The sequence below is a fragment of the Melanostigma gelatinosum genome, assembly GCF_949748355.1.
Source record: "Melanostigma gelatinosum genome assembly, chromosome: 10".
Taxonomy (NCBI): Eukaryota; Metazoa; Chordata; class Actinopteri; order Perciformes; family Zoarcidae; genus Melanostigma; species Melanostigma gelatinosum.
Window position 1 is genome coordinate 12,678,243 of NC_136643.1, and position 23,786 is coordinate 12,702,028.

General features: G+C 41.1%; 3 protein-coding genes across 5 annotated transcripts; 2 read left to right on the forward strand and 1 right to left on the reverse strand.

Annotated features, from left to right (window-relative positions):
• Positions 1–232: 232 nt before the first annotated feature.
• tfdp1a (transcription factor Dp-1, a) lies at positions 233–10,316 on the reverse strand. 2 transcript variants are annotated; one of them, XM_079276529.1, is made up of 12 exons: positions 10,193–10,316; positions 8,111–8,196; positions 7,836–7,902; positions 7,562–7,683; positions 6,407–6,528; positions 6,083–6,248; positions 5,824–5,970; positions 5,636–5,704; positions 4,265–4,416; positions 2,427–2,593; positions 1,480–1,558; positions 233–1,374 (listed from the first exon to the last, which is right to left on the reverse strand). In XM_079276529.1, exons 2-12 carry the CDS (start codon positions 8,120–8,122, stop codon positions 1,236–1,238), a joined length of 1,242 nt encoding a protein of 413 aa, XP_079132655.1. In that variant the 5' UTR covers positions 8,123–8,196; positions 10,193–10,316; the 3' UTR covers positions 233–1,235. The 2 variants fall into 2 exon arrangements, with proteins under 2 accessions (XP_079132655.1, XP_079132654.1); XM_079276528.1 differs by lacking the exon at positions 10,193–10,316 and adding an exon at positions 8,983–9,028.
• Positions 10,317–12,718: 2,402 nt separating this feature from the next.
• dcun1d2a (DCN1, defective in cullin neddylation 1, domain containing 2a) lies at positions 12,719–16,477 on the forward strand. 2 transcript variants are annotated; one of them, XM_079277520.1, is made up of 7 exons: positions 12,719–12,762; positions 14,195–14,411; positions 14,491–14,659; positions 15,004–15,134; positions 15,234–15,316; positions 15,801–15,897; positions 16,009–16,477. In XM_079277520.1, the coding sequence occupies exons 1-7, from the start codon at positions 12,760–12,762 to the stop codon at positions 16,086–16,088; spliced, it is 780 nt and encodes a 259-aa protein (XP_079133646.1). In that variant the 5' UTR covers positions 12,719–12,759; the 3' UTR covers positions 16,089–16,477. The 2 variants fall into 2 exon arrangements, with proteins under 2 accessions (XP_079133646.1, XP_079133645.1); XM_079277519.1 differs by lacking the exon at positions 12,719–12,762 and having other exon boundaries at positions 13,933–14,411.
• Positions 16,478–19,035: 2,558 nt separating this feature from the next.
• Positions 19,036–23,410, forward strand: LOC306782930 (growth hormone-regulated TBC protein 1-A-like; the record flags this gene model as incomplete). The annotated part of the gene is made up of 8 exons (XM_079276426.1): positions 19,036–19,091; positions 19,604–19,749; positions 19,839–19,997; positions 20,348–20,472; positions 20,918–21,014; positions 22,035–22,207; positions 22,298–22,483; positions 23,081–23,410. The coding sequence occupies 8 exons, from the start codon at positions 19,036–19,038 to the stop codon at positions 23,180–23,182; spliced, it is 1,044 nt and encodes a 347-aa protein (XP_079132552.1). The 3' UTR covers positions 23,183–23,410.
• Between the last annotated feature and the right edge of the window lie 376 nt (positions 23,411–23,786).

The window sequence follows — 23,786 nt, forward strand, 5'->3', positions numbered from 1 at the left end:
GCGGCCGTCCTCCGACAAGCAGACGCCTCCTCAAACCCTTCACCAGCACACTCGAGTCTGGGAACTGGTCTTCATCCATTGGCTCTTTTTTTTTTAAAAGAACCACGTGCCTCAAATCAGTCGAGGGTCTTAAAAGCAGTTCACAGACAGAACAAACGCTCGAGAAACACAGCTCACAAATTATAGATACAAAAATGATTAAAACAATCTATATTTTAATTTGCAAACTTATATTAGATTACAGAAAAAGGTTTTTGGAAGAGTCAGTACATGTGGCTAAGTTTTAAAAGGGAGATCTTTGCAGAGAGTACATAAAGACCTATGCAACCACACATTTCATTACATCAATAATTTTTAACGGTCTATCTTTACCACTGGCCTCTAAAGGATACTATAAACTACAATCGTCGTAGGATTCATATACGTAATTCACAAACAAAGCGTATTTACCTATCAAGCCTGGGTTATAAAAAAGTCTTTACCTTGCTGGTGCCATTATTCTGTAAACACTACCAAAGCGTTGACAGGGCGGTGACGGAGAACTCAACTCCAGAATACAAAAAAAACAAAACTAGCAAACAAGATCATGAAAAGCAGCTGCCTGCAGAACAGAAGGAAGCCAGCCGAACACAACGGAGGTTAAGAAACTATTTCAAATTATTGCCGGGAACACAAAACCAAAAAAAAAAAAAGTATCAACACATCTGATGGAGTCCCATCCTGGGATGCCACGGTGGCTGCATTGAGTCATTCACTGTTGCACCAACACAGCATGTTAAAGCAGACACGTGGGCCATGTCGGAACATTTTGATCATCATGTCTGCCTATGTAATTGCAAAAATAATAGGAATAACTATTCAAACATGTACAGTATACATTCTGCAACAGCAGTAGGTTTTACAGAGGTTGTGTTATTTCTTTTTTAGTGGGATGGCTTATTGAGAAGTGGATTAAACATACAAAGACTTCAGCGTGGTGGACTACAGTTCCCTTGGACGACACCTGCCCCAAGGCAGCGTTGCAGTTGCACGTGATTCAGGAGCAAAAAAAAGAAAAAAAAAAGATGGTTGCAACGTACACCTCTGTTCTTTCAATATTCATCTATACCCCTGAGAAAGCCAGACAGAAATACAGGCATGGGAAACGAGAGGGGGGTGAAGAAGCACACACAAAAGGGACTAAATTCCCACGGTGAAGGACTGTGCTTGTTGGGAGTGGCGAGGCGTGGACGGGTTTAGTCTTCGTCGTCGTTCTCGTCAAACTCGTCCTCGTCGTCGTCATCCCCCATATAAGACACTGGGGTCTCCACGCGAGACCCGCTGTAGTGAGAGTCATTCGAGCTGGAGGCCATGGTGCCGTCAGTGCAGCCGTCACTGCGAGAGGAGGAGTGAATTTGATCATTCGTTACAAGCTCATGGTGGACAAGGAGAGAGAGATCCGTCACCTTTACAGGTCGAGTTACAGGAAAGACGTCTCACCTGCTTGCAGGGTAACGGGTTCCATTTGCTGAGGACCCTCCAGTGATGTAGACGTTGCTGATGGGACCCTTTGCCATCTCTGGGAAGAACAACAGTCAATCAAACCCTGGTCTCAGAGGATATTATCAGAGCAGATATGATATTTTAGCACGATGTCAAAAGCTAAACTACTACGAAATCCATCTGCTGATTATAAAATATGTTCAGGAAGCAATCGCTACTATTATTCATCATAACAAAACTAATAATGCTTATAAATCAGTTAGAAAGCAAAAATAGATATTCACACCAGAAGCAATAAAGTCATTTGATTTCCCCGAGAGGATCCTGATGGTGCAGGATGACAGAACTGTCTAATAACTGAGTTACCGGTCAGTCTTTATAACTTCATTTCTAGTCCTCTTGGTTTGTTGTAAAAAAAAAAACTCGTCGAGAACTAAAAGTGGAATCCAACAATGCCTCGCAAAATGAACACGGGAGGACTTTGAGTCAAGCTCACTGGATTTTCACTTTCACTTACAAAAGTATCGCATAACACTGACGGCTGTGCACAACAGTCAGCTGATGGACTGCTGTACTGACTGTGCAGAGCCGACAGTATTATGCGAGTCAGTCAGAGACAGTTAATGAAACGGTGGCAAAGTTTTTGTTTGTTTAAATAAATGAAATGAAAACAGGAAGTGCTCTCCTTAAAGACAATGTCATTGCATCATCATACTCTGCTATATGTAATTAATAGCACATTGAAACCCTGTCATTTTGTAGTGGATGAGATTAGCATTTACTCCTCATGTCATACTTCCATGTACCGTACTGTATTTAGACACTTGCTGTGCCTACTGTGGGCATGGTTTAAGAGGTTATCCACACAAAAAAAGAGGAGGCACAGCAAAAGCCTACCAACTCAACAAGTGAGCGCGTCATACTCTGGCGACTGGGGCACTGACCTATAACGTAGGGCTCCAGAGCTTTGGGCACCAGGCTACGTGCCACCTTCAGATCCTCTGGCGAACACTTGCCCACCTCCAAACCACAGGCCATGCCCATACGCTTCAGCACCTCGATGTCATCGTGGATCTCAAACATGCTGTCAAAGTTGAACAAATACTCAAACCTGCAGATGAGAAAGAGGAAGAACAGGCGACATAAGAACGGTGAGCAGGATGGTGGCAATCGAGTAAGTATGGATGGCAATACACCGATGGCTGTCAAAAACTGCTAATAGACGGCAAGAAACATTCCAAAGATGTAGTGAGACTACTTGGATTCGACTCCAAATGACACGTTTGAAGTAAAGAGACTTTAAAGTATGTGGCGCTCCTTCCGTTGGCTAAGAGTGAATTGTTAACTACTTGGTGCTCCAGACTTTGTGGGTCTCTGAAACAATGAAAAGTCATACAAAGCCTGGAGGGTTACAACGTCCTCACATCGTAGGAACTGCAGGAAAAAAGTGGGTCTGGTTTTGTTTATTTAAGTTATTTACCAGCTAACCAGACTTCTGTTCCTTTGCTCTCCTCTCCAGCACTGCAGCCATGAACAGGGATTGTTGTGTGAAGGGCCTTTCACACACAAGGGCCCGACCCTTCGAAAGCCGCTGGAGATAAAAGGGTTTCAGAGCGCAGCGGCTCCGTTCTGTGTGGAAGGCCCTTTATGGGGTTGTTGCAGTGCATTAGAGCCTCTTAAGGAAGAGTGCTTTTTTTGCAGTTTATTTTGCATACATTCTTTATATTTCCCAGAAAAATAATTATTGTTCAACCAGCAGCCTGAAGGGTGGTGCTTTAAGTGTTTGTTGCAGATTACATTATGATTGTTTCGATAGGCTCCCACCCACGCTGAAAGGACGACTGCTTTAATCGCATCGCCATTCCCAAAACACAATATCTTCCACTGAGCAGACTCTCAATATCACTGCTCAAATGGTTTTAGCATTCTGTATCGCTTTCAAATATTTATTTTTCTCATTTAATGTCATCTCTGCGGAGTCTAAACACCTGTCTCACCATTACGCACCGGAGCACAGAGGAGAGACGATGAAATCATCATCATCGGTTGTAGAAAAATAACATCAAGTAGCATTATGAATGGCACAACAGGGGGCCAATCCTTTTAGATAATATATTTTAATACTGCGCAAATATTACCACGTACGACTTTAGTTTATGTAGTTTTTGTGAGCAACATCGCAGCAGTGAACACAGACGTGCCGTCAGACGCAGAGAGAAGGAGCCTTCTGTCCTCCAAAATATATCGGTAGGGACATGTCCATACCGTCCACATGCAAACCTACGCCCCTGTTTTCATCTTATATTAGCCTCAAATGTTTTAGATGCCAGAGGGAAGGTCTCACGTTCAGTCAGCTGTTAAACAACAACATGATGAACTGTCATCTTCTCAAGAAACCGTCTGTTTATCAACCTCATCCTGACACACACCACTCAAGATTTCACAATAATTTTTGGTTTAGCTGCCAAAAACTGGAAAACCGTTAACCTGCAAATAATACATTTTACCCAGATAGACACCAAACACAACTATGTCACATGACTTGTGTATTAGGCGAGTCATTGTTTCCCTCGACTGGCAGACATTTTCTCCTACCCACCCAGGATTGCTGGGGATGATAATCCTTAAATTAAAACCTGGCTAGAAGGATAAATACCGGTAGTCTGGATTCATCCCTAAAATACACAATTTTATTTAGCTGTTAATTTGAATGAGTCTTGAATGTAAACTCACAATGCGTCTCATAAAAGAGATGAAAGTGAAGACAAGCACGATCACATACTTGTCGTTGGAGATGCTGCAGTCGATGACCGTTTTCTTGCTGGTGTTGACGATGATGAAGGGGAGGTGGATGATGGAGTTGGGAGGTGGAGGTCTGTTTGCTTGCTGCTCCGTCTGTCTGTTCCGCTGAACCAGGTTCTTAAAAGCTATTTGCTGTGAGACGAGATCAACGAAAGATGAAATCTCTGAAGCAGCTGCAGAGTTTAGAACAGCAGAACATTTCTACAACTTCTTTCAGCGATGCTTCTGCTGGATTTATACCTCTGCCTTGTTAAGAGGAGTCCTGCTGTAAACTGTTTCCAACAAAGCACCCGACTCTGTAATTCAGCACTCGATGATCGAAGCCTCATCGTAGCACTAAACGGATGTGACGATCATCAAGCTGTGTTGTGCTTTCATCATTATCCCAGAGGAATAGTCTAAACACACACTAATGAAATCCAACAGCTCTGCCAATGATTCTCACTTTACAAAAGTAATAATGTTCAGTGTTGATTGACACGGTCAGAGATATTCATTCCACTATATGTTTATTATTGAGGTGATAGTTTGCAGTGGTGTTAAACTGGACTGCATCATATTTAGAGGCGTTTAAATATTTTTCTCCTACTCATTTACATACATGAAGGGGCAGAATATTAGAAACCAGAGGTGCATGGACGGCAATTTTTTTAAAAGTCTGACCTGCTGATTCAGATTTTTCCCGCTTCTAAACTTTCTATTGATTGACAGCAAGGCTCTAGACTAGTGGAAGATTAATGTGACCGTCCCAAAGTCAGTGTGTACCGTCAACAAATCTAAAGGTTATCCTTTTACTTTGTGGTGTCATCTATAGTGGTTATTTACATGAAAACACACAAATTAATAGGAAATAAATGATTGTATTTCTATTTAAAAACTTGCATCGATTTAAAACAAAAAAAACATCTTGGAATTATTCGTTTTAATTATGTATTAGAAGTTTATAAGTTAGAGGTTATAATTCTATCTCTAATATCTATTTTATATTGATGTGAAAACCGTATTCATTCATGTTTCTCGCCAAAAAAATTCTAGTACTCATTTTCACTGAATAGCTTAAACGTATCATAATGTGAGACAATGCAACATCTGTTAGAAATACCTCTTACTGAAATGCAGTCCAGCTCCCTTGCCAGCTACGAACTGGTAAACTGAACATATTCAATAAATACCTCTGAACTAAACGTTGTTATGTTTGTGAGGGTAGAATTCATGGCAGCGTTGATGTGTTGGACTGCAGGTGTACAGAATAAAATGGCCACCGAGTGTTCATTCTTGCACTCTGAAATGCCACGAGGAGAGCAGACGTAGCTTCAGAAGCTGCATGTGAATAAAGTCAGTTCATTCCCACCTGCAGAATGAGCTCCTGAAGCTGCGACTGTTTCTGCTTAATTCTCTCCAGCCGCCTTTGTCTCTCCACCTGCAGTTGAAATAAAAGGAACAGCGACAAAGAATTATAACACGGGTAAAAAAAAAAAAAAAAGGCAGGACATCCCCGACACGAGCTGTAGTGAGAACAGTCTTCTCTGTGTTTCATACCTCGAGGTTTTGGCACTCTTGCGCCGAGTTGGTGGGAAGGCCAATCCATTTGATTTCCTTCTTTTCTTTAGAGATAATGTTCATGGCCATAAGCACATTAAGTGCATCGTACACACGCCGCCGGATGTTCTTCTGGTCGTACACATGCTACAATGAAAAAAAAAAAAAAAAAACAAGATTCAAAAGATTAGCAAAACCTTCTAGACTGTTAAAGGATAATCAAAACAAATCATTCTGAAAATGTAACCGCAGCACTCACTGCGTCATTGGGCGACATGTGGCTGTCTGCAGAGCTGAATTCTGCAACCAGTTCATCTGCCACTTCATTGTAGGTGGTGACTCCTTTCTTCTGCACCTTCTCACACACTTTCATGGAGAAATGCCTCAAGCCTTTCCCGTTCTTCTCCCCTTTCTTACCCCGTTTCCTGCAGACAGAATTTTAAAAAAACCAACACCACTCAAATTTTACACATCAAACATAATGAAGAGCACGTTTGTGTTTTCTCCTTTTCCCCCTAATATCATACTCTAAATCCACAATGGTGTCCAAAGCTTTTAAACTCAGACTTTTCTGAAGACTTACCCTGATGACCACGGAGAGGCGTCTGATGGTTGACTCTGAGTGAGGTACTGGGAATTGGGAGTATGTGGACTGTTTACCAAAATGGTATTGGATACCGTAGGCCTCTGGGGTGTTCCTATCACCTACAATATTAAAGAAAACATTAAAGCAGAGCGATTATCCACTTGTAGCTCGTTGGTGCTAAGAGAATAGGAGTTACTGGTTGTGTGAACAAGGATTTTGTTTGATTTTGACCCTCTCTGGAACCACTGGTGAGCAGTTAGTGTGAAGTCTACAGTTATCTCTTGTTGACATTATGAGACAGGTTGTTGTCCTTGACTCACGTGTTTTGTTGTGGGCTACAGACACTATTTGCTGCTACATGGATGGCTTGAGCTCATAATGTGAACACTGCGTGTAATTACTCTCAACACAAACTACAATTATTGTTGATTCCTTTGAATTTGTTGATCCGTTTGTTGAATAATGACAAGTGAGGCAGAAGCATCAAAGTTTCACATTCATATAATTTATCTTTCAAATTCACAATAAAGTTAGATTGTTCTGCAAATAGACGAATTGTTTATTTTAAGTTTTAATGGAGAAAGAACACATTTAGTATTTTTTAGACATCTTTATTTTATAAATCAATTATTGGTCATGAACATGGTCAATGAATCACTGAAAGAAATTGTTTAACAGTTTCATCTTTAATATTAAATAGTAGTATGAGGCTAGGAGACAGGTGATATATTCCTTCACTGAGGTGATATCTAAGCTGATTTCCGTTATATATATACACATTCCATGTATATAATGGGATGATGGGTGTAATCCTGCTGACTGTAGAGTTGATAAGCTTAGGATCAACTGCCTCCATCTACCTGCCGCCCGGTCACCTCACTATGATCATGGAGGGGCTTACACAACAGTAAGACACAGCAAAGACAAGCTATACACAAATGCATCTGCGGGTCTTTATAATTAATTAATGAATTAATTGTTATTTATTTATTTATTTTATATTTATATATATATATATTTTTTTAATTTTTTATTTTTTTTATTTTTTTATTTATTTATTTTATCTATTGAGAGGTTCTAAGCTCTCATACAAATGTGGTGTGTAATTATAAAACCATATAGTGTGGTAGCAGTGTGTGCAGCATCACTTACCATGTGTGGCACATGTTGCATGTGTGCGGCAATGTTCACATTGGATGGCCCAAGAGTTTTGGGTAGTAGCTGTTTGGCCACGGGGACAGCTGTAGGGTGGACAGTAACCAAAGATAGGATGCCTAATAGAAGACAGGAGAAGCAATGAGTAGAGCTCCTGATTGAGACCGCAGTTAAAGTGACAGAGTCAGGACAAAGTGACGTTAATGTAAAGGAAATAATGTTCACTGTGTGCAACTGCTGTATTAAAAAGGCAATTACTAGTAATAAATACCTTTGCTTGGGCTCAGATTCTGATCGATGAAAACCTTCAGCTCCCCGTTTGTTTCTATCAGACCAACCTGCAAAGGACAAAGACTTAATACACTGAAAAATCACAACAATAAAGACACTGCACAAGTCCAGGAGAGGATACGTGAGGTTACGGGGTATCTCTTAATTTATAGCATCTTAACACTTACACCTTCATCTAGCATCAGCTACCGTGCCTAAAAGGTGGCACATAAACAAAACTGTTTTCCAGTAAATTAATAAAATGTAGTTACTTACATCTTTAGCCATGATCCCAAAGGACCGGAGGAGTTGAGCTTCAGGTTAAAAAAAAGAAAATGTTCTGTTTGTCACTTTTCAGACCCCTGAGGACAGAAAGAAGGCAGACTACATGTTAATGTTATGTTACCATAATATTTTCCATATTACTGAATAGTTTTCAATATTTTTTTGTGTTTAATTTAAGTCCATGTTGAGGCCCATTTGGACTGCTTGCTTCCAGCACACTGTACAAAGCTACAGCACCAACGTTAGCTTAGAGTTACCCGGTATTGTTCTTACAGGACAGAAATTGGCGGAAAATTATCATATTTCCGAACAATCTCGATTGCATGAACCTTTGAGGGATTGTTTTGGATACACTATGTATGCAGAAAAGCACATTTGACCACCCATTGATGCTCACAACTTTTACTACGCGAAGTGTGCACAAGGCCTACTTCAGGTACCGAGCACGTCCGGAGGAGAGGCATCGGAGAACTTCTGCTACAGGTCACGCAACCGTGCTAACTTTAGCACACCAGCGCTAGACTAATAATGTGACTAAAGTAAAAGCACCACATGGTTACAGATATCACTGCTGCATGCGGTAGAAACATCATTCATTCCATACAAGGATAGCAATGAACAATCTTCTTTTGAATGCAGCTAGCTAACTGTGACTGCTACCAGTTAGCTGTGGAATCAGCCTGATGGCGTTAGCTAGCTAGTTAGCTCGTGCACGTTTCTGAAAGGATTCATGTACAATTTAGCGATTATTTTTGGTTCCGTGCAGCAGATTATAGAGGAAGTTGACTGTGGGCTAACATTTATGAGACGTGTGAGCATTTCGCACGGTGAGCGAAGTTAATATAATGATTGTGTGCACTTACGAGTGCACTCTCCTGCTTCTTCGACGGCTGTTGTTGTTGGCATTTCAGAATGGAGGAAGAGGAGGTCTAAATCCTTCCAAACAGGAAACTAACTAAGCAATGTCGAACTACTTTGTGATCATTCTGTGCTTAATTACACACACAAAAATAGGTATTAACGAGGAGTGTTTCACCCCTCAGTTTATTATTTTCTTTAACTTCCTGTATGTTGCCGGTATACAGTTAGTAAAGCCAGGTTTAGCCTCTTTGGTCCAGTAATGGAGCTGTATCAAAAAGTGATCGTTTTCATCTGAAGAAAGACGAACCACTGAACAAATTAAACAGAGGCAAGATGTGTTTAATTCCGACTGTAAATGTAATTAAACATTTAAAACTTAACCCCCAAAATATTCCGCCACAACTTCTGATATACATTACTTTCCGGGGATTCGATTATTGATGTTTAATCGTGGTTTATTGACAGTCTTGGGTCTCTTATTGTCAGATACAGTAACTAACATTAACAGTGAGCTTGTCCAGAAGTTGATTCAGAAATATTTATTTGAATTTAAAATGTATTAAGCTATAAACCTAGGCTGATTCTTTTTTACTGTGAATACAATATAGAGTTTAAGATGAACAACTTTGGCTAACTTAATATACTGGTGTGAGCGTTTTAAACGTTTGTTTTTGTGATGTTTCAGGACACAGACGTTCAGATTAACTTTTTATTATTTTTAAAGTTACCTTTTAATCACAGACGACTAAAGTCTGGTAACCAATTCATCACAACTACCGTGAGTCGTTATGTTAAACTAACCGAAGCCCTGCTACTGATGTTACGTTAAATTCGCGACTTGCCAGAGGATACGTTAAAATGAAAGCTTAAAGTACAGTGATGACTAGTATTGTGCTAGTTAGCAACGTATGCGGAGTATTTTAGCAACGAGCTAAATCGCGATTGCGTTCGTAAAGACAGGACTAGCTACCGGTGCTTTGTTAGCCAACTCTCGAGCCCCTGGCTTGTAGCTAGCGGGCGAGCTAACCAACAGCTGTCATCCACAACACTGCCAGAATCACCTGCACTTTTACTATGTTAGCTTTGTGTCTGTTGGCAGTATACTTTAAAGACTTTTAAAAACACAATAACAGATAAAGCAGACATTTAACATCAATAACTTTCTTTTGCGGCCGCTGGGTAGAGAGCCACAAGTCGATAAATACTTCTTACCGGTGCACTTCACAAGTTAGCAAATTGTTTGTTAGCCCTTTCTGTCCTCTCTCTGCTAGCCGTGCTACAGCAGCAACTCTCACAATCTGATCTTGGCGGTGTCTCGCTTTAGCGACGTCTGATTGGACAGCATCGATGAGACGAAAGCAGAGCAGTCGGTGTAGTTCATGCCCACAACCTACTTCTGGTGGATACCAACCAGCTTCAAATACACATATACCGCCATCTGCTGTACAGGAGTATGAGGATGTATGTTACTCCTGAACTTCTCATCAACCCTGTTTCTCTAAAGACTGCACTGAACTACCACCTCGTTAACTCTGTAGTGTGTATCATAGCAAAACTCACAAATTTAGTGCACAGCTATGCACTAAATATAGAGGTCTGAGAATATTCCTGCAGCATAGTAGAAAAAAAACAGTCACCCACATCTACCATTGTGACCATCTGGCAGCAGTCATAGTTTATTATAGTCAACATCAAATGTGAGCTGGAAGGCAGAGTTCAGTCACAAGCGGTGACAATCTGATGTTGTGTGAATTGCTGTCCATCTCAACTATCTGATGCAGACAAAAATCGAAGAAAGTCTCGAGGGTCAAAGATGAAAGAAAAAGAGCACAACTCAATATCCTTTCAAAACAAAAAAAATGATACACTTGTGTGAAGCGCTCTGCACCAAACACTCCATTACCCAACTGTGTCTCAGATCCATCAATCAACTCTAAATGATCCAAATGATTCACTGCTCCACACAACCTCTTCCCCGCCCAAACAGGTGATCAACCACCCTCTTCCCAACTGTCATATTTGACTCGACAAATTTTGAATACTCTGTTTTAGTACTTTTGGTCAGATCTTATTCGCTGTAGTTACTAGTAAATGAATTGTAATTACCATACAATTGAAAGCAAACGACTGTAATTGAAGTAAAAAACGTTACCTTCATGAAGGTTATACTGTCATGGTGCTGTTGAACTGTATTGCCTTATACTGAGAAGTGTTTCTATTATTTTACTCAACCCTCATTCATACAAGTGGGCTGGACATAATCACCTCTCAGTGTCATGCAATACAGTTCACCAAAACAACAAGACGTCATCCTCCAAAATGGCCATGAATTTGAATAAACACCTCTCTAAAACAGCAAAAACAACAAAAGCTGAACCGTATACACTAAAACTAATGCAGTCTAATACAACAACCCTAAAACAAATTCTACCTTATAGCGTTCAGTTTTGTTTTGTTGTGAGTTTTTGATTCAACTATAATATTGTATGATGTATTTTGTGGAGATGTTGAATTGTATTAGGTTATATTGAGGGGTTTTTTTCTATTTGAGGGTAGACTAAATATTAGAAACACCTCTCAGTATAACAAAATATAATTTCCTGAGTATGATTAGTGCAATGCCCATGAATGTGTTTTACAGCTAATATGAATGACAAGAGTTTTCCCTCTACATAAATGTAACTTGATGCTGCATCCTGTGACCAACTCTGAAGTTAATGTACCCAAATCGGCCATTCATGTGTCTTCACTGTAAAACAACAACAAAAAGGAATACTGACATCCACAGATACGTTATCAGTTATCTATACACCCTTCACATTTGTTGAAGGGTGTATTCATTTTCTCATGAGATAAAACTCAGCTGAGCCTGAGTCCACCCAACAGACAGTGTCAATATTTTTTTCACTTATTACATGGGGACTCAAAATCCTCATTGTTCAACAAATATCACTCCACAGTGAAGGGGACAATTACAGGGCAGCTGGGTCCCCATTAACCTCCTGTCCTTTATACTCTTTGTGTAAATAGTACACTTGTTATATGCCTTAATACTGCCTTGCCCTAGATACACTGTGTGTGGTCATTTGATTAAACACATTCATTTAGGAATATGCATCATATTAGTACAAAACTAAAACAAAAAAGTTCCCAATGCTAGATTTGACACAGGGACCCACTTCAAGGCAGGGACTCAAGATTACTTGACATAGTAGGACCCATCTTCAGGCCTTTATCATGCCAGTTGATATTGTGCATTATCATGAGCCAGTTGACACAGAACATCTGAAAGTGTGGGGCCCCTGGATACCCACAATGCTTTAGTGATTTGTTGTGTGTCTGAGGGGGATTCACTTCCAGTTGTTGACGATATCGACCTCTTGATCCTATTGTGTTCATTGTGTGTCATGTTATTAGGACACGTTATGTGCAGTGAAGAGAGTACCTATGACAGATAAAGTGTGTTATGGTGTTTGGATGTTAGCAGTCAGAGAGTGTTTGTAGGAGTGAGGGATGAAGGTGTTTTGGGGAGTTTTCCTGTGGTGTGCATTGTAGCCTATAACGGTGTAAAAACCTCACTTTCGCTCTCTCTCTCACACACAAAGATTCATTTTGGCAAATAATTATAAAAAGCTAAATAACAGCAGTTACTGTCATGCCTCATCTTTCTTCTAAAACCATGGCTGACTGGAACCTACAATAGCTGCTCGACTACTTCCGCGCAGGCGCAGAATGAGCGACAGTCGGACTACCAAACTGGTCAAACAGCGGGTGTGAAAATGGTAGGTAACCAAAATAAACACAAACCCAGGCATTGGCTGTGGCGCCACTAAAGCTTACATTGAAGAAATATATGCTCGTAGTATTAAACTGCGAGCCTTCAATGATTAGTTACTCGTGTTCGCTGCTATTACAGAGAAGGTCAGTGGATGTTTTGAGAGCAGCTAGCTAGCTACTCGTCTCTGTCTGGTAACTTCGGCTGTGATCAGCTCAGCCGTTAGACCCCGAAGACACACACACACACACGGGGTCGTTTGACTTGAAACCCGGCACATCCATAACCACACTGACAGTCTATTCACGTGATCCTGTCCCCATCGGTGATACATTTAGGCTAACTTAGCTAGCATTAGCCAGTATAAGTTACTAGCTGGTGGAATGTAGACAATGCTAACCTATCGTCACCCTTCTGGTCGCACAGTGATCCGTGCAGACTGAACAGACCTTTTCCTTCATGTGGTTGTTAATAACATACGTTGGTAACCGGCTGGTGGAGTCAATAGCAGCTTGATGCACTCACAGAGTTTCAGTCTCCGGTTTCAGGAAATGCTACTCTTCAGCAGAGTGCTCCGATAGTGCAGCCGGTGTGAGGAGGTGGCGTGGTGATTTATCTATCAGAGTTGTCGATCGTTAGTTAAATAGTAAACAAGTGCCCATCACAGTTTCCCAGAGCCCAATGCGATGTCTTCAAATAGTTAGTTTTGTCCAATTAACAGTCCAAACCTCAGAGATATTCATTTGACTGTCATTGAAGACTAAGAAAATAACCAAATCCTACCATTGTGAGCAGCTGTTGTCAATCAACTAATTGAATCAACTAAGCATAACATCTATATAGTGTTAGGAAACCAGAAATCGTCTTGAATGAGGTTAAAGTACAACTATAACTTTAAAGCCAACTGTTGTTTCTGGTCTTTAATAGCTGCATTACAGTTTAATGATACTATATTCTGAATATGTTTACATTTTAATATTATATTAATATTGCTGTGTATTTCTGGCATGGTGCTTGTGTTCCACTCCAGACTCGTTGCACCCCTCGGTCCGGGTGATGGCATCCCGTTTCCCTACTCATGTTACATCTATGACTGTAGTTATCTGAGGGGCCCTCCTGGGTACAGCATGTGCTGTGAGAATCCACAACATCCCCCTTCAGAAAAGCCCATGTTGCTTTTTGGATAGGACATAATTACCAGCACTGCGTCTTGGCTCGGCACCGATAATGTGTGTGTGTGTGTGTGTGATGGACTAACCTTTTGATATATGAGTGTTTCTGAGTGTCTCGCGGTCTTTGCTGTCGCCTGAATGCCTGTAGATGTGTGCGTCTCGCTGTGTGTTATTGTCTGTGTTTCGGTCTGTGTTTGCGTGTTGTTGGCGGTGTTCCCCGGTCTGATCGCACCCGTGTCTGACAGCCCGTGTCCTGTACTTACACAGCATAAGCTGAAGTCTTCGCAGAGGGACAAGGTACGGCAGTTCATGTCCTTCACACAGGCTGGGGAGAAGACAGCTGTGTACTGCCTCACGCAGAATGATTGGAAACTAGAAGTTGCGACCGACAACTACTTTCAGAATCCAGACCTCTACTGTAAGGAATCCATGAAAACGTCAGTAGACCGGAAAAGGCTGGAGCAGCTCTACAATCGCTACAAAGGTAAGTGGGACTCTTATGCCGTATCATGAAATATTTACTAGAATAGAGTTGCTTCCCCCTGTTATTTCCCCCTGAATAGATCCCCAGGATGAAAATAAGATCGGCATTGATGGGATCCAGCAGTTTTGTGATGACCTCTCACTGGATCCGGCCAGTATCAGCGTGCTCGTCGTCGCGTGGAAGTTTCGTGCTGCCACTCAGTGCGAGTTCACCAAGAAGGAGTTTCTGGATGGAATGACGGAGTTGGGGTGAGTGTTGACAACAACAGCGTGAGACACGGTCCAAAGTGGGACACAAACACTGTCACCGAAAGTATCTTCACATGGTGGTTCTGTTAGCGTTGCTCCAAGGAGGGAAGCTTGTCTATATATAGAGCCACTCAACCACGGCTTGAGTATTCTGTGTCTTCGTGGAATGACTCGGTGGAAGAGCTGCTGTGGTTTAACTTTTAAAGGTTCATGTGTCAAAGTTAACTTCAGCCAATTTGTCACGAGCATAAAGAAAAACATGTTGCAACTGGTTGGGTCGCTTGTGTTTATTCAATTTGAGTTTTTGTTGTTTATTTATTGCTTGAATTGTCTAAATTCTCTAGGTGCGACAGCCCAGAAAAGCTGAAGGCCCTCTTGTCGAGATTAGAGCAGGAGCTCAAAGATAGTGGGAAGTTCAAGGACTTCTACCAGTTCACCTTTAACTTTGCCAAAAATCCTGGACAGAAGGGTCTAGGTAAGAAGAGTGACAAAAACGACAACAACAGCTTGCTGAATGCTATGACTGAATTACAAACGGTTGGAATGAAGTGTTGTGCTTTTTGTCTGCGTGCAGATTTGGAGATGGCTGTAGCCTACTGGAACCTGGTTCTGTCGGGGCGATTTAAGTTCCTTGATCTTTGGAACAGATTCCTTTTGGTGAGTCAAAGTCAAATTGGGATTTCTCCATCAGTTACATCCATGGAGTCATGGCAGACCATGGTTTTTATGGCCGCAGTAATCCCTGGCTTCATGGTACTTTACAAACAAGCAAGACCAAATGAGTTCTGCACAGTTAGGAATACAGCGTTTAAATTGGGGGGGAGGCAAATATCTTTATTTGAGAAGTTGCTTTGGTGCATCCCTCATTGAAATGTATTTGGCCCGGTGACGGGGAACTTTGCTGAGACTGTGTGCCGGCTTTTATTACATCTTGATGACTCAGTCAAAGACGGGGGGGTCAGCGAGTGTAAACAAATGGTGTTTGGTTGGAATTAAAACCTGCAAGACTCCAGAATCAGTGATTCACACTATGGCGATATATAATGGCCAAAAATGTCTACAGTGTTTGGTTTTAGAGATGGAAAACAATTAACACAACCCTGTATGTACCAATATGTTGACCAGCGCTCGTCCATTACAGGAACACCATAAACGATCCATCCCAAAGGACACATGGAACCTATTGCTGGACTTTGGGAACATGATTGCAGACGATATGTCAAACTATGATGAGGAAGGTGAGTTTTGGATGACGGATGAGCCGCTTGCTTTCTCTGTAATGCTGTGAATATGAACTTTCCGATTCAAATCAATGTGTCGCTCATGATATCTTGCTGTTTCTTTCTCAGGAGCATGGCCGGTCCTTATAGATGATTTTGTGGAATTCGCCCGACCAATTGTAACAGGATCGAAACGCAAAACTCTCTAAATCCAATCCCACCTCTGGAAAGCCAGAACCTTGTTTCTTTTACAGTGACTTCATAGTTTTTTTTAAAAGACTTGTACAAAGAAAAACAGTGAACATTGTAGACTTCAGAGAGAAAACGGAAGCACTTGAAAACTGTCAGGACACCACCTTTCAGGGAGCCGAGTAAAAACGATGAGAACAAGTGGCCACATTTTGTTTTGAGGCGTCATACGGACATCGCCGGTTTCACCGCCGTCTGTCCTGTCGGATTCTCAGCATCCTGGACGTCCCTCTGCTCTGCTCCAGGAGGAGCAGCACCAGGATGGACACGGCGCTGAGAGGAGGCTCACTGGCTGTGTGCGCTCTAAAGGGACTGAAGAGGCAAAAATAAAAACTGTGTTTTAAGACTCTCCCTCCTCAGCTTTGTTTTGTTATATGAAGCTCTGAGTGACCGTGCAAAGATCCCATGTCTCACTCTAACTCCGGGACAGAGTGCTCACGACACCAGCACCAGCAGAACTGTTGCAGTTTTTACTGTACATACTGTATCTATTGGGACAGTTTACAAAGAGAGCTATAAGCAGAATAATATAAATACGTTACATTTCTCAATGCAGAAGATGATTCTTTTATGTACAGTAAATGCTAAGATACTGGATGATATGCTGTTGGTTTAATTGTTAGGTGGATCTGTCAAATCATGGAATTGTGAGCTTCTCATAGAAAGCATGTTAAACACTTTTTACGTCCCCTCGGGCTGGTTTCACAAATCCATTATCACAAAAGTAAAGGCAGTGTTTTAATTTTAAAAAATGATGTCGGTATTCATTTGTCAGGTTGAACTCAGTTTGGGAGCTGGTCTTGAATCCTACAAGTGACGGAGTCCACCACAGCGCCACAATTATGCTTTTCAAAAGATCATTTCTTTCAAACTGTTGAGGACAGAGTTGTTGTCCCTCTGCGACATAAATGTGACAATTCAGCGGCATTTCAATGGAATTTAAAGTGAAGGAATTACAGAGCCGTAGGATTGCATGTCACATGTTCTGTATGTTCTGGCAGTGCGAAGCCTTAAGTTCAGAAGCCAGGACACTGAAGAGGGCAACAACCCGACGAAAAAGTAAGCCTTAAGAATAAATATCTGTCTGTTCAATATTTATATTTCGTACAAGCTCATCTGTCCAGTGTTACTGAAGGTAGTGAAAGTTAGAATATATTGTTAATGCATCATGTCAGCAGCCTAAGTATATTGTTCATTTCAGAAAGATGAATAAAGCATGAGTTTCTCCATAATCATACACGCAAATTGTTCTTTTGTTGATCAGCTAGCTGAGGGACATTTTCCATCACTTACAGAACAGAATAGCTGCTCAGACCGGAGTGTGTTTGTAAAGCAGAGTTGTGGTTGCCAGAGTGTAAAATGTATATCAAGAAAGCTTTAATATTTCTTTTTCTTTTTTCCCCAGAATATCCCTCCATGTTGTTGATTGTTAATAATAAAGAATATTTAACAAGATGTTTTTTTTAGTACTTACATGTGGTATTCTGGTCAATTTGATAACTTTTGTTTGGACAACAAACACCATGAACAGTTACACATGGTCCACTATGTTGTTAGTTCCCTGTTTTGCAACTTTACAAAGTCACATATCAGAGGTAGTATATTGGACGATGGTGAGCCGATCAAGATGTCTCTAGCAGTCACAATGGTAGTGTAACGTGTTCATTCCTCATCCTACTTCCTAACACAATGCAGGTCAAGTGATATTTATGCCACTGTGTATCTACATGCTGTGACGTCCTCTGAAAAAGACCACGACTACTTGTAGCCAGTATACAAGTTTATTTTAGGAGTTAAGACCCCAATCATGAACCACAACATTCTTAATTTCAAAAAGATGACGACCTTTGTGTGTTTTTTCTTTCTTTAGTTTCCTTTAATCTCTCCATTGTTGCCATCAAATGAAGGCGCAAAAAATACTTTAAAAACTGATTTGATGTTGTATACTGTTGAGAATGACAGAAAAAGAGGGAGTACTGCAGCTTCCATTTAAAGAATATTTTTTTCTCGAGTCTTAAAAAACGAAGGTCAGTGTCTCAAGGACCCATCCCTTGCACCAGAAGCGCATCAGCCAGGTTTCTTTAATGGCCAGTGTGACGAGAGGGAATAGTTGCAACAAGCTCAACCTGTTTCAGTGTACATATCAGCTCTTTGCTGTTCTCAAAGACAAACATGAAACACGTGGCGGCCATATCCTTTATGAACAACAAAAGCATGTCCTCAGTATCCTCTCTGGGAATCTGGTGGATATAACAATCTGACAAAGTTTATATTCTACAGTGTCAATGTTTTTAGGGGGGGGGGGCTGACTTTCAGCCACTTGGGGGCAGCAAAACCATTGATGTGAAAATATTGATTATAGTCACTTTAAACGATGAGAATTATAAAATGGATTTTTTTCTTTTTTACTTTTTGAAAATATTAGACAATGTGGAGACAGATTTCAAATACCATTTCGATCACGTGAGATGAAACGTACAGAAAATGTGTTTAATCTGCTGAACAAATAGGTATTTTTTTAATAGTTACATATTTCTCAATTGGGATTGAAGAGGGAGGGATTTGTACTCTGTTTCTAAAATCCTGACAAAGAAATAATGTTTCACCATCTACATAAATCATGGACAGTAATATGCAAGGGGACATAGACAATCAAACATTACCGTTTCTGTTCCTCCGATTGTTTTGCGTGCAAATGAAGCCCATACCTGTGGATCTCACCTGGGTGTTGCTTCATTTAGCCCCTCCTCTCAGAGAAGTCTGTAAGGTGAGTCATTTGAAACGCAGTCTGCTTTCTTCTTTACCTTGACAGCAGCCAGATCCTTTCCAAGGAAACAAAATGAAATAACCTCCTCTGTGCCGGTTGCTTATCGCCTCGGTGGACTACTACCTGCAGCACAACACACAATGGAAATGAAAGGAAAGACCTCTGAACCTCTCACATGTAATAATGCCAGTGAAAGGTGAGCTTCATGTTGATGTGGTGTTCACTCTGACTGTGTATGTCTTTCTTTTAGTAACGGTTCGTAAATGCATTCTTGACTATCAGTTATTTACATCAGCTTCTTTCCTCGTCAACTCTTTGTATGTGCACTTTTTGTGTTACATGTAATAAAGCTGTTATTAAAAGCCAACTACCAAACTCAGTCAACTATCATAGCTAAGAGTTGTTTTGTGGGAAATACATTTTCTGAGGTTATTTCTTTGAGCTTGAATGTTGCTCCTTGCCACTAATCTCACTTGAAAAGTAATTTAAAACTGAGTATTCATCCAGCTGGGGCATTTGATCTCCCCACTACAGAAACCCAACCCCTTGGAGTCTATTGTAGTGTCTGTCATCAGGGAATAGGAGCGGGAGAGAAGGGTGGGGAGGAAAGTGACCCCAGCTGTCAGCTGCCTCTTCACAGTTGTGCTTTGTGCATAGTAGTCATTCATTTGTACATTGGTACTGGACTGTGTGCATTTGCCTCAGCAGGATCGACCCCTATGGCTTTGAGAGACGTCACGATTTCGAACCCTACAAGGAGATGATGAATGAGTATGTAGCTGTCCTCAACAGGCGGTCCATGAGATGGTCCAAGCTCCTTCAGGAGAAACCACATGTTGAGAAGAACTTGACAGGTACAAGCAGCGAACACATCTTAGTTTCTGGTGCCTTTGTGGTGCTCTCTATAGTTATGTGATGTGAATTATAAAATCTGTTCTGCAAGTGAAAAGGTACGTGCGTAAAGGCGTGCCCAATGAGCACCGTGCCAGGATTTGGATGGCAGCCAGCGGTGCACAGGACCAACTGGAGAGCAACCCGGGTTATTACCAGTCTGTGCTGGCCATGGAGCACGACACCAAGCTGAAGGAGACCATTCACACAGGTGCAACAACAGGCATTTTACACAGAAGACCTTTTGTCAACAAGTCAAATTAACGATGACTGTAGTTCCATTCAGCTGCTTCAGTTTCGGGGTCCTGGTGTTGTGCATGCTGGCTCACCGTCACACTGTCACTGTCAGTACGGAGACACTTGAATACAACAGAGTCATCATGAACGTTATTAGTAGCAGCTGTAAGTTTCCTTCCATGAAAAGTCAGGATGTCTGCTGTGAGAAAAAAAGCCTCAGCCCGTCTCCCTGCCCCCACTACAATCTACATTCACACCTGAACTTGTATCAACACACAGGTTCATATCATAGTAGAACAATTCTTGTCTTGTTATTTTTGGCAGACATGCACAGGACCTTTCCTGACAACGTCCTCTTCCAAAGCAGAGCAGAACCGAGCCTGCAGAGGGCTCTGTACAACGTGCTGCTGGCCTACGGACACCATAATACGGAAGTGGGATACTGTCAGGTGAACAAAACACTTTCTTTTCCCCACCCTGAACATAGCATCTGTTTGTTAAAGAACAGGACTGGCTAGTCCACGTATTCATTCAAACACATGTGAAGGGTTTTCTCTAAATGGATCAATATTCACTATTCCCTGAGAGTCCTGTACAGCAAACCTAATCATTCTATTTCAATTGAAAGTCATATTTTGCAACCTCTTTGAACCAAATAAAGGATGTCAATGGGTTTACTAATTGTAAAAATAAAAGGTGTACAGTTACACGTTTTCCCACACATGCAAGTATGTCATTACAACTATTTTGACAATATATTGGTGACAAAATGACATCCTTTATTGAACTTTTACAGATATGTTGCTGGATATATTCTGTCATGTCTTTGCATACCGACAGTAACTTATGCCAGTGGGCTCACAGTTAGATCACCGCTGTCTCTGTTCATGTCAGGGCATGAACTTCATTGCAGGCTACCTCATGATCATCACCAAAGATGAAGAGAAGTCCTTCTGGCTCATGGATGCATTGTTGGGCAGAATGCTCCCAGGTAGAGTTTTTTTTTTTTTTTTTTAAGTGCTCACACACACAATTAAAGGCCCTGCACACCCATACAGGTGTTTCTTAGTTAGTCTGTGATTGGAGGTCTGCTCAGGGTGAAGGCGGACGTGTCTATGGAATTACAAGGTAACCAAAGTCAATGTACCAATAAAAATGGGACAGGTGTGTGTTGTCCAGCACTCACAGCTGCAACAGAACATGAGGGAGATGTCAATCAAAGTCCTGAGAAGAGACAATGTAAGTGAAAACAGCTGTGTTGGTGAACCAAGGTGGTGCAGAGCCTTTCTTCAATCAAAAAACGCAAATATACTAAAATATAAAATATGTACGGCACAATAATGCAGCAGTGCTCAGTTACAGAGTGTGAGCAAGAAAGTTGACGGGCTCACCCAGAGGCATCATTTGGCAGCATGATGAGCAGTGATGCGTTTTTTTTGCTTTGCTCCAATTAAAGCTGAGGCATCAGCATACTGAACGTGAGCACTGTTAGGCAGAACTGAGAGCGGTGCAATGCAGTCATTTAACCCCACCTGCAGCAAAGGTTTGCATACGTTCCTGTTTATAAGGGGAAGAGAGGTCTTATCTCAGCTAAATCACTCTTTATTCAAATGTAACCTATTTGCTTTTGCTGTAAGGTGATCCTTTTGTTACTTCTTTGAACCAAAAGCTGCATTTTATTATGGTCCACTTGGAGCAGGGTGTGGGTCATTGATGTCGTAAATAGATATTAAGGTAGTTACAATATTTGTAATAATGAGGATATAGAGTTGCATAATGCAAATGAATTGTGCTTGCTCATTAAAACCTCTGGTTGTAATACAAAAGACCAGTGGACACACATTGAAGCCGTCTGGCACTCCACATAGAAAATTCATTCTTTCAAAAAGTTCTGGACAAACACAGCAATGTGAAACATTTCGATTTGATCTTCAGAGATACAAAAAAAAAAAAGTTCACAGCAAGTATCACTACTGCACTCATAAACTCCTCTACTCTGTGGATATTGTAGACTTCTACGGCCCGGCCATGATGGGCCTGAAGACGGACCAGGAGGTTCTCGGGGAGCTGGTGAAGGCTAAAGCGCCTGCAGTAGGACAGCTCATGGCCCAGTTTCCCGGCATATGGACACTGGTGGTGTCACGTTGGTTCATCTGCCTCTACATTGACATACTCCCAATAGAGGTGTGGAAAAGTTGGGGTTTAATGGTAGACACAAGGGAGGCGTTGATGGTGATGTTTTCAGAAATCTGTTTTCTTTCTTGTTTCTTGCAGACAGTTTTGCGAGTTTGGGATTGTCTTTTCTACGAGGGCTCCAAGGTTCTTTTCCGTGCTGCTCTGACTCTTATTATTCACCACCAGCCGGAGATCCTTAGAGCTCGCTCTTTGGCTGACGTGTGCGAGTGCTTCAAACAAATCACCAGTGGAGCTTTCACTCTGGACTGCCACACCTTCATGCAGGTGCGAGGAGAAAGGGAAGCAACCTTTGCAAAAATGTCAACCTGCATTAAGCACCGTAGGGCTGCAACTAATGAGTTTTTTCATTGTAGATTTTTCAGCCAGATACTTCATAATGTAAACCCAAATACATAGTTTACTATCATATCAAGACAAAAAGCAAGGAATCTACATTTGATAGGCTGGAACGCATTTCTGGCTGAAAGGGTTAATCATTATCAAAGTTGTTGAATGGATAAACTTTTATTCACTGACTAGTTTTTCTAAAATGTCAAAATACAGTGATAGAAAATGCTCCTTAACAGAAGAGTGGAGCATATTTCCATAAACAAATCTTTGACAGTTGGCACTGAGAATAGATTTACCAAAAGTATAAGGATTTGAATATGCTGATGTCATAGAAAATCATTTTTGCAGATTATGACAGATTCAACCCCCTGGAATAGTATCCTCATTTATAACGAGTCAGTTTAATATGGATGAGGTGTTTACGTGAAGCTTATGAGTTCTAGCTTGGCGTGTAGCTGTGGAAATGTCTTAAGAGGGATAATCCTGAACCTTCTTCAGTTTGGTGACATTTCTCAAAAACTCTGTTTTCAGAAAATCTTTACAGAACCCGGGAGCCTGTCAATGGCAACGATTGATAAACTCAGAGAGAAGCATAGACAACGAATACTGGAGGAAGAATCTGGAAGGCCATAAAGTTTTGGATCCACCATTTGACTGGATTTCCAAAACTGGCAGCGTTCACAGTGTAAGACAGTAACAACTGTTACTGCTGTGAACAATTATCTACTACCAGATGGACTGCTGCTGGCTTGATTTGCTTGTGTTATCATTTTTCAGATAGTTCACTATAAAGGATGTTTTGTCTTTTGGGCTTATGTTCTGGAGAAAATGTCAACTGCTATAGATAACAATCATAAAACCTGATACTTTGTCAAATATATTTAAATCTGCCACGTTTGTATGACATGCACGATAGAAGTATTACTTTGTAGTATGGGAGTGAAACAATTAGTTTTTAAATTCTGTATCTGTATTTTATGAAGGGGAAAAAGGGAATTAGTATGTCGTAGTGAAAATGTTCAAATCTTCCATTTATGTTTCTCAAGTAAAATCAGAAGTTCTAATTTAGAGAACTTTGTTTCACTTTTTATAGTTTACAGAAACCTAATACTTTGGTCTAATCTTTACTCTGATCTAGCTTACCTCAAAACTACATCTGCCAAACAAAAGGAAAAGTGGGAATTTCAATGTTACATTCTGGGGACGATGGGGCGCCACGCAAGCCAAGATCCTTCAC

Excerpts from the sequence above, each read along its gene's own strand:
- tfdp1a (XM_079276529.1), bottom strand. Across the intron at positions 2,594-4,264 it reads TGCAGCATCTCCAACGACAA|GTTTGAGTATTTGTTCAACT; the intron begins GTATGTGATCGT and ends TCTCATCTGCAG. Across the intron at positions 1,375-1,479 it reads ACCCGTTACCCTGCAAGCAG|TGACGGCTGCACTGACGGCA; the intron begins GTGAGACGTCTT and ends CTCCTCTCGCAG.
- dcun1d2a (XM_079277519.1), top strand. The coding sequence starts at position 14,066 with ATGCCTGTAGATGTGTGCGTCTCGCTGTGTGTTATTGTCTGTGTTTCG. Across the intron at positions 14,412-14,490 it reads GCTCTACAATCGCTACAAAG|ATCCCCAGGATGAAAATAAG; the intron begins GTAAGTGGGACT and ends CCCCCTGAATAG. Across the intron at positions 15,898-16,008 it reads GTCAAACTATGATGAGGAAG|GAGCATGGCCGGTCCTTATA; the intron begins GTGAGTTTTGGA and ends TTTCTTTCTCAG.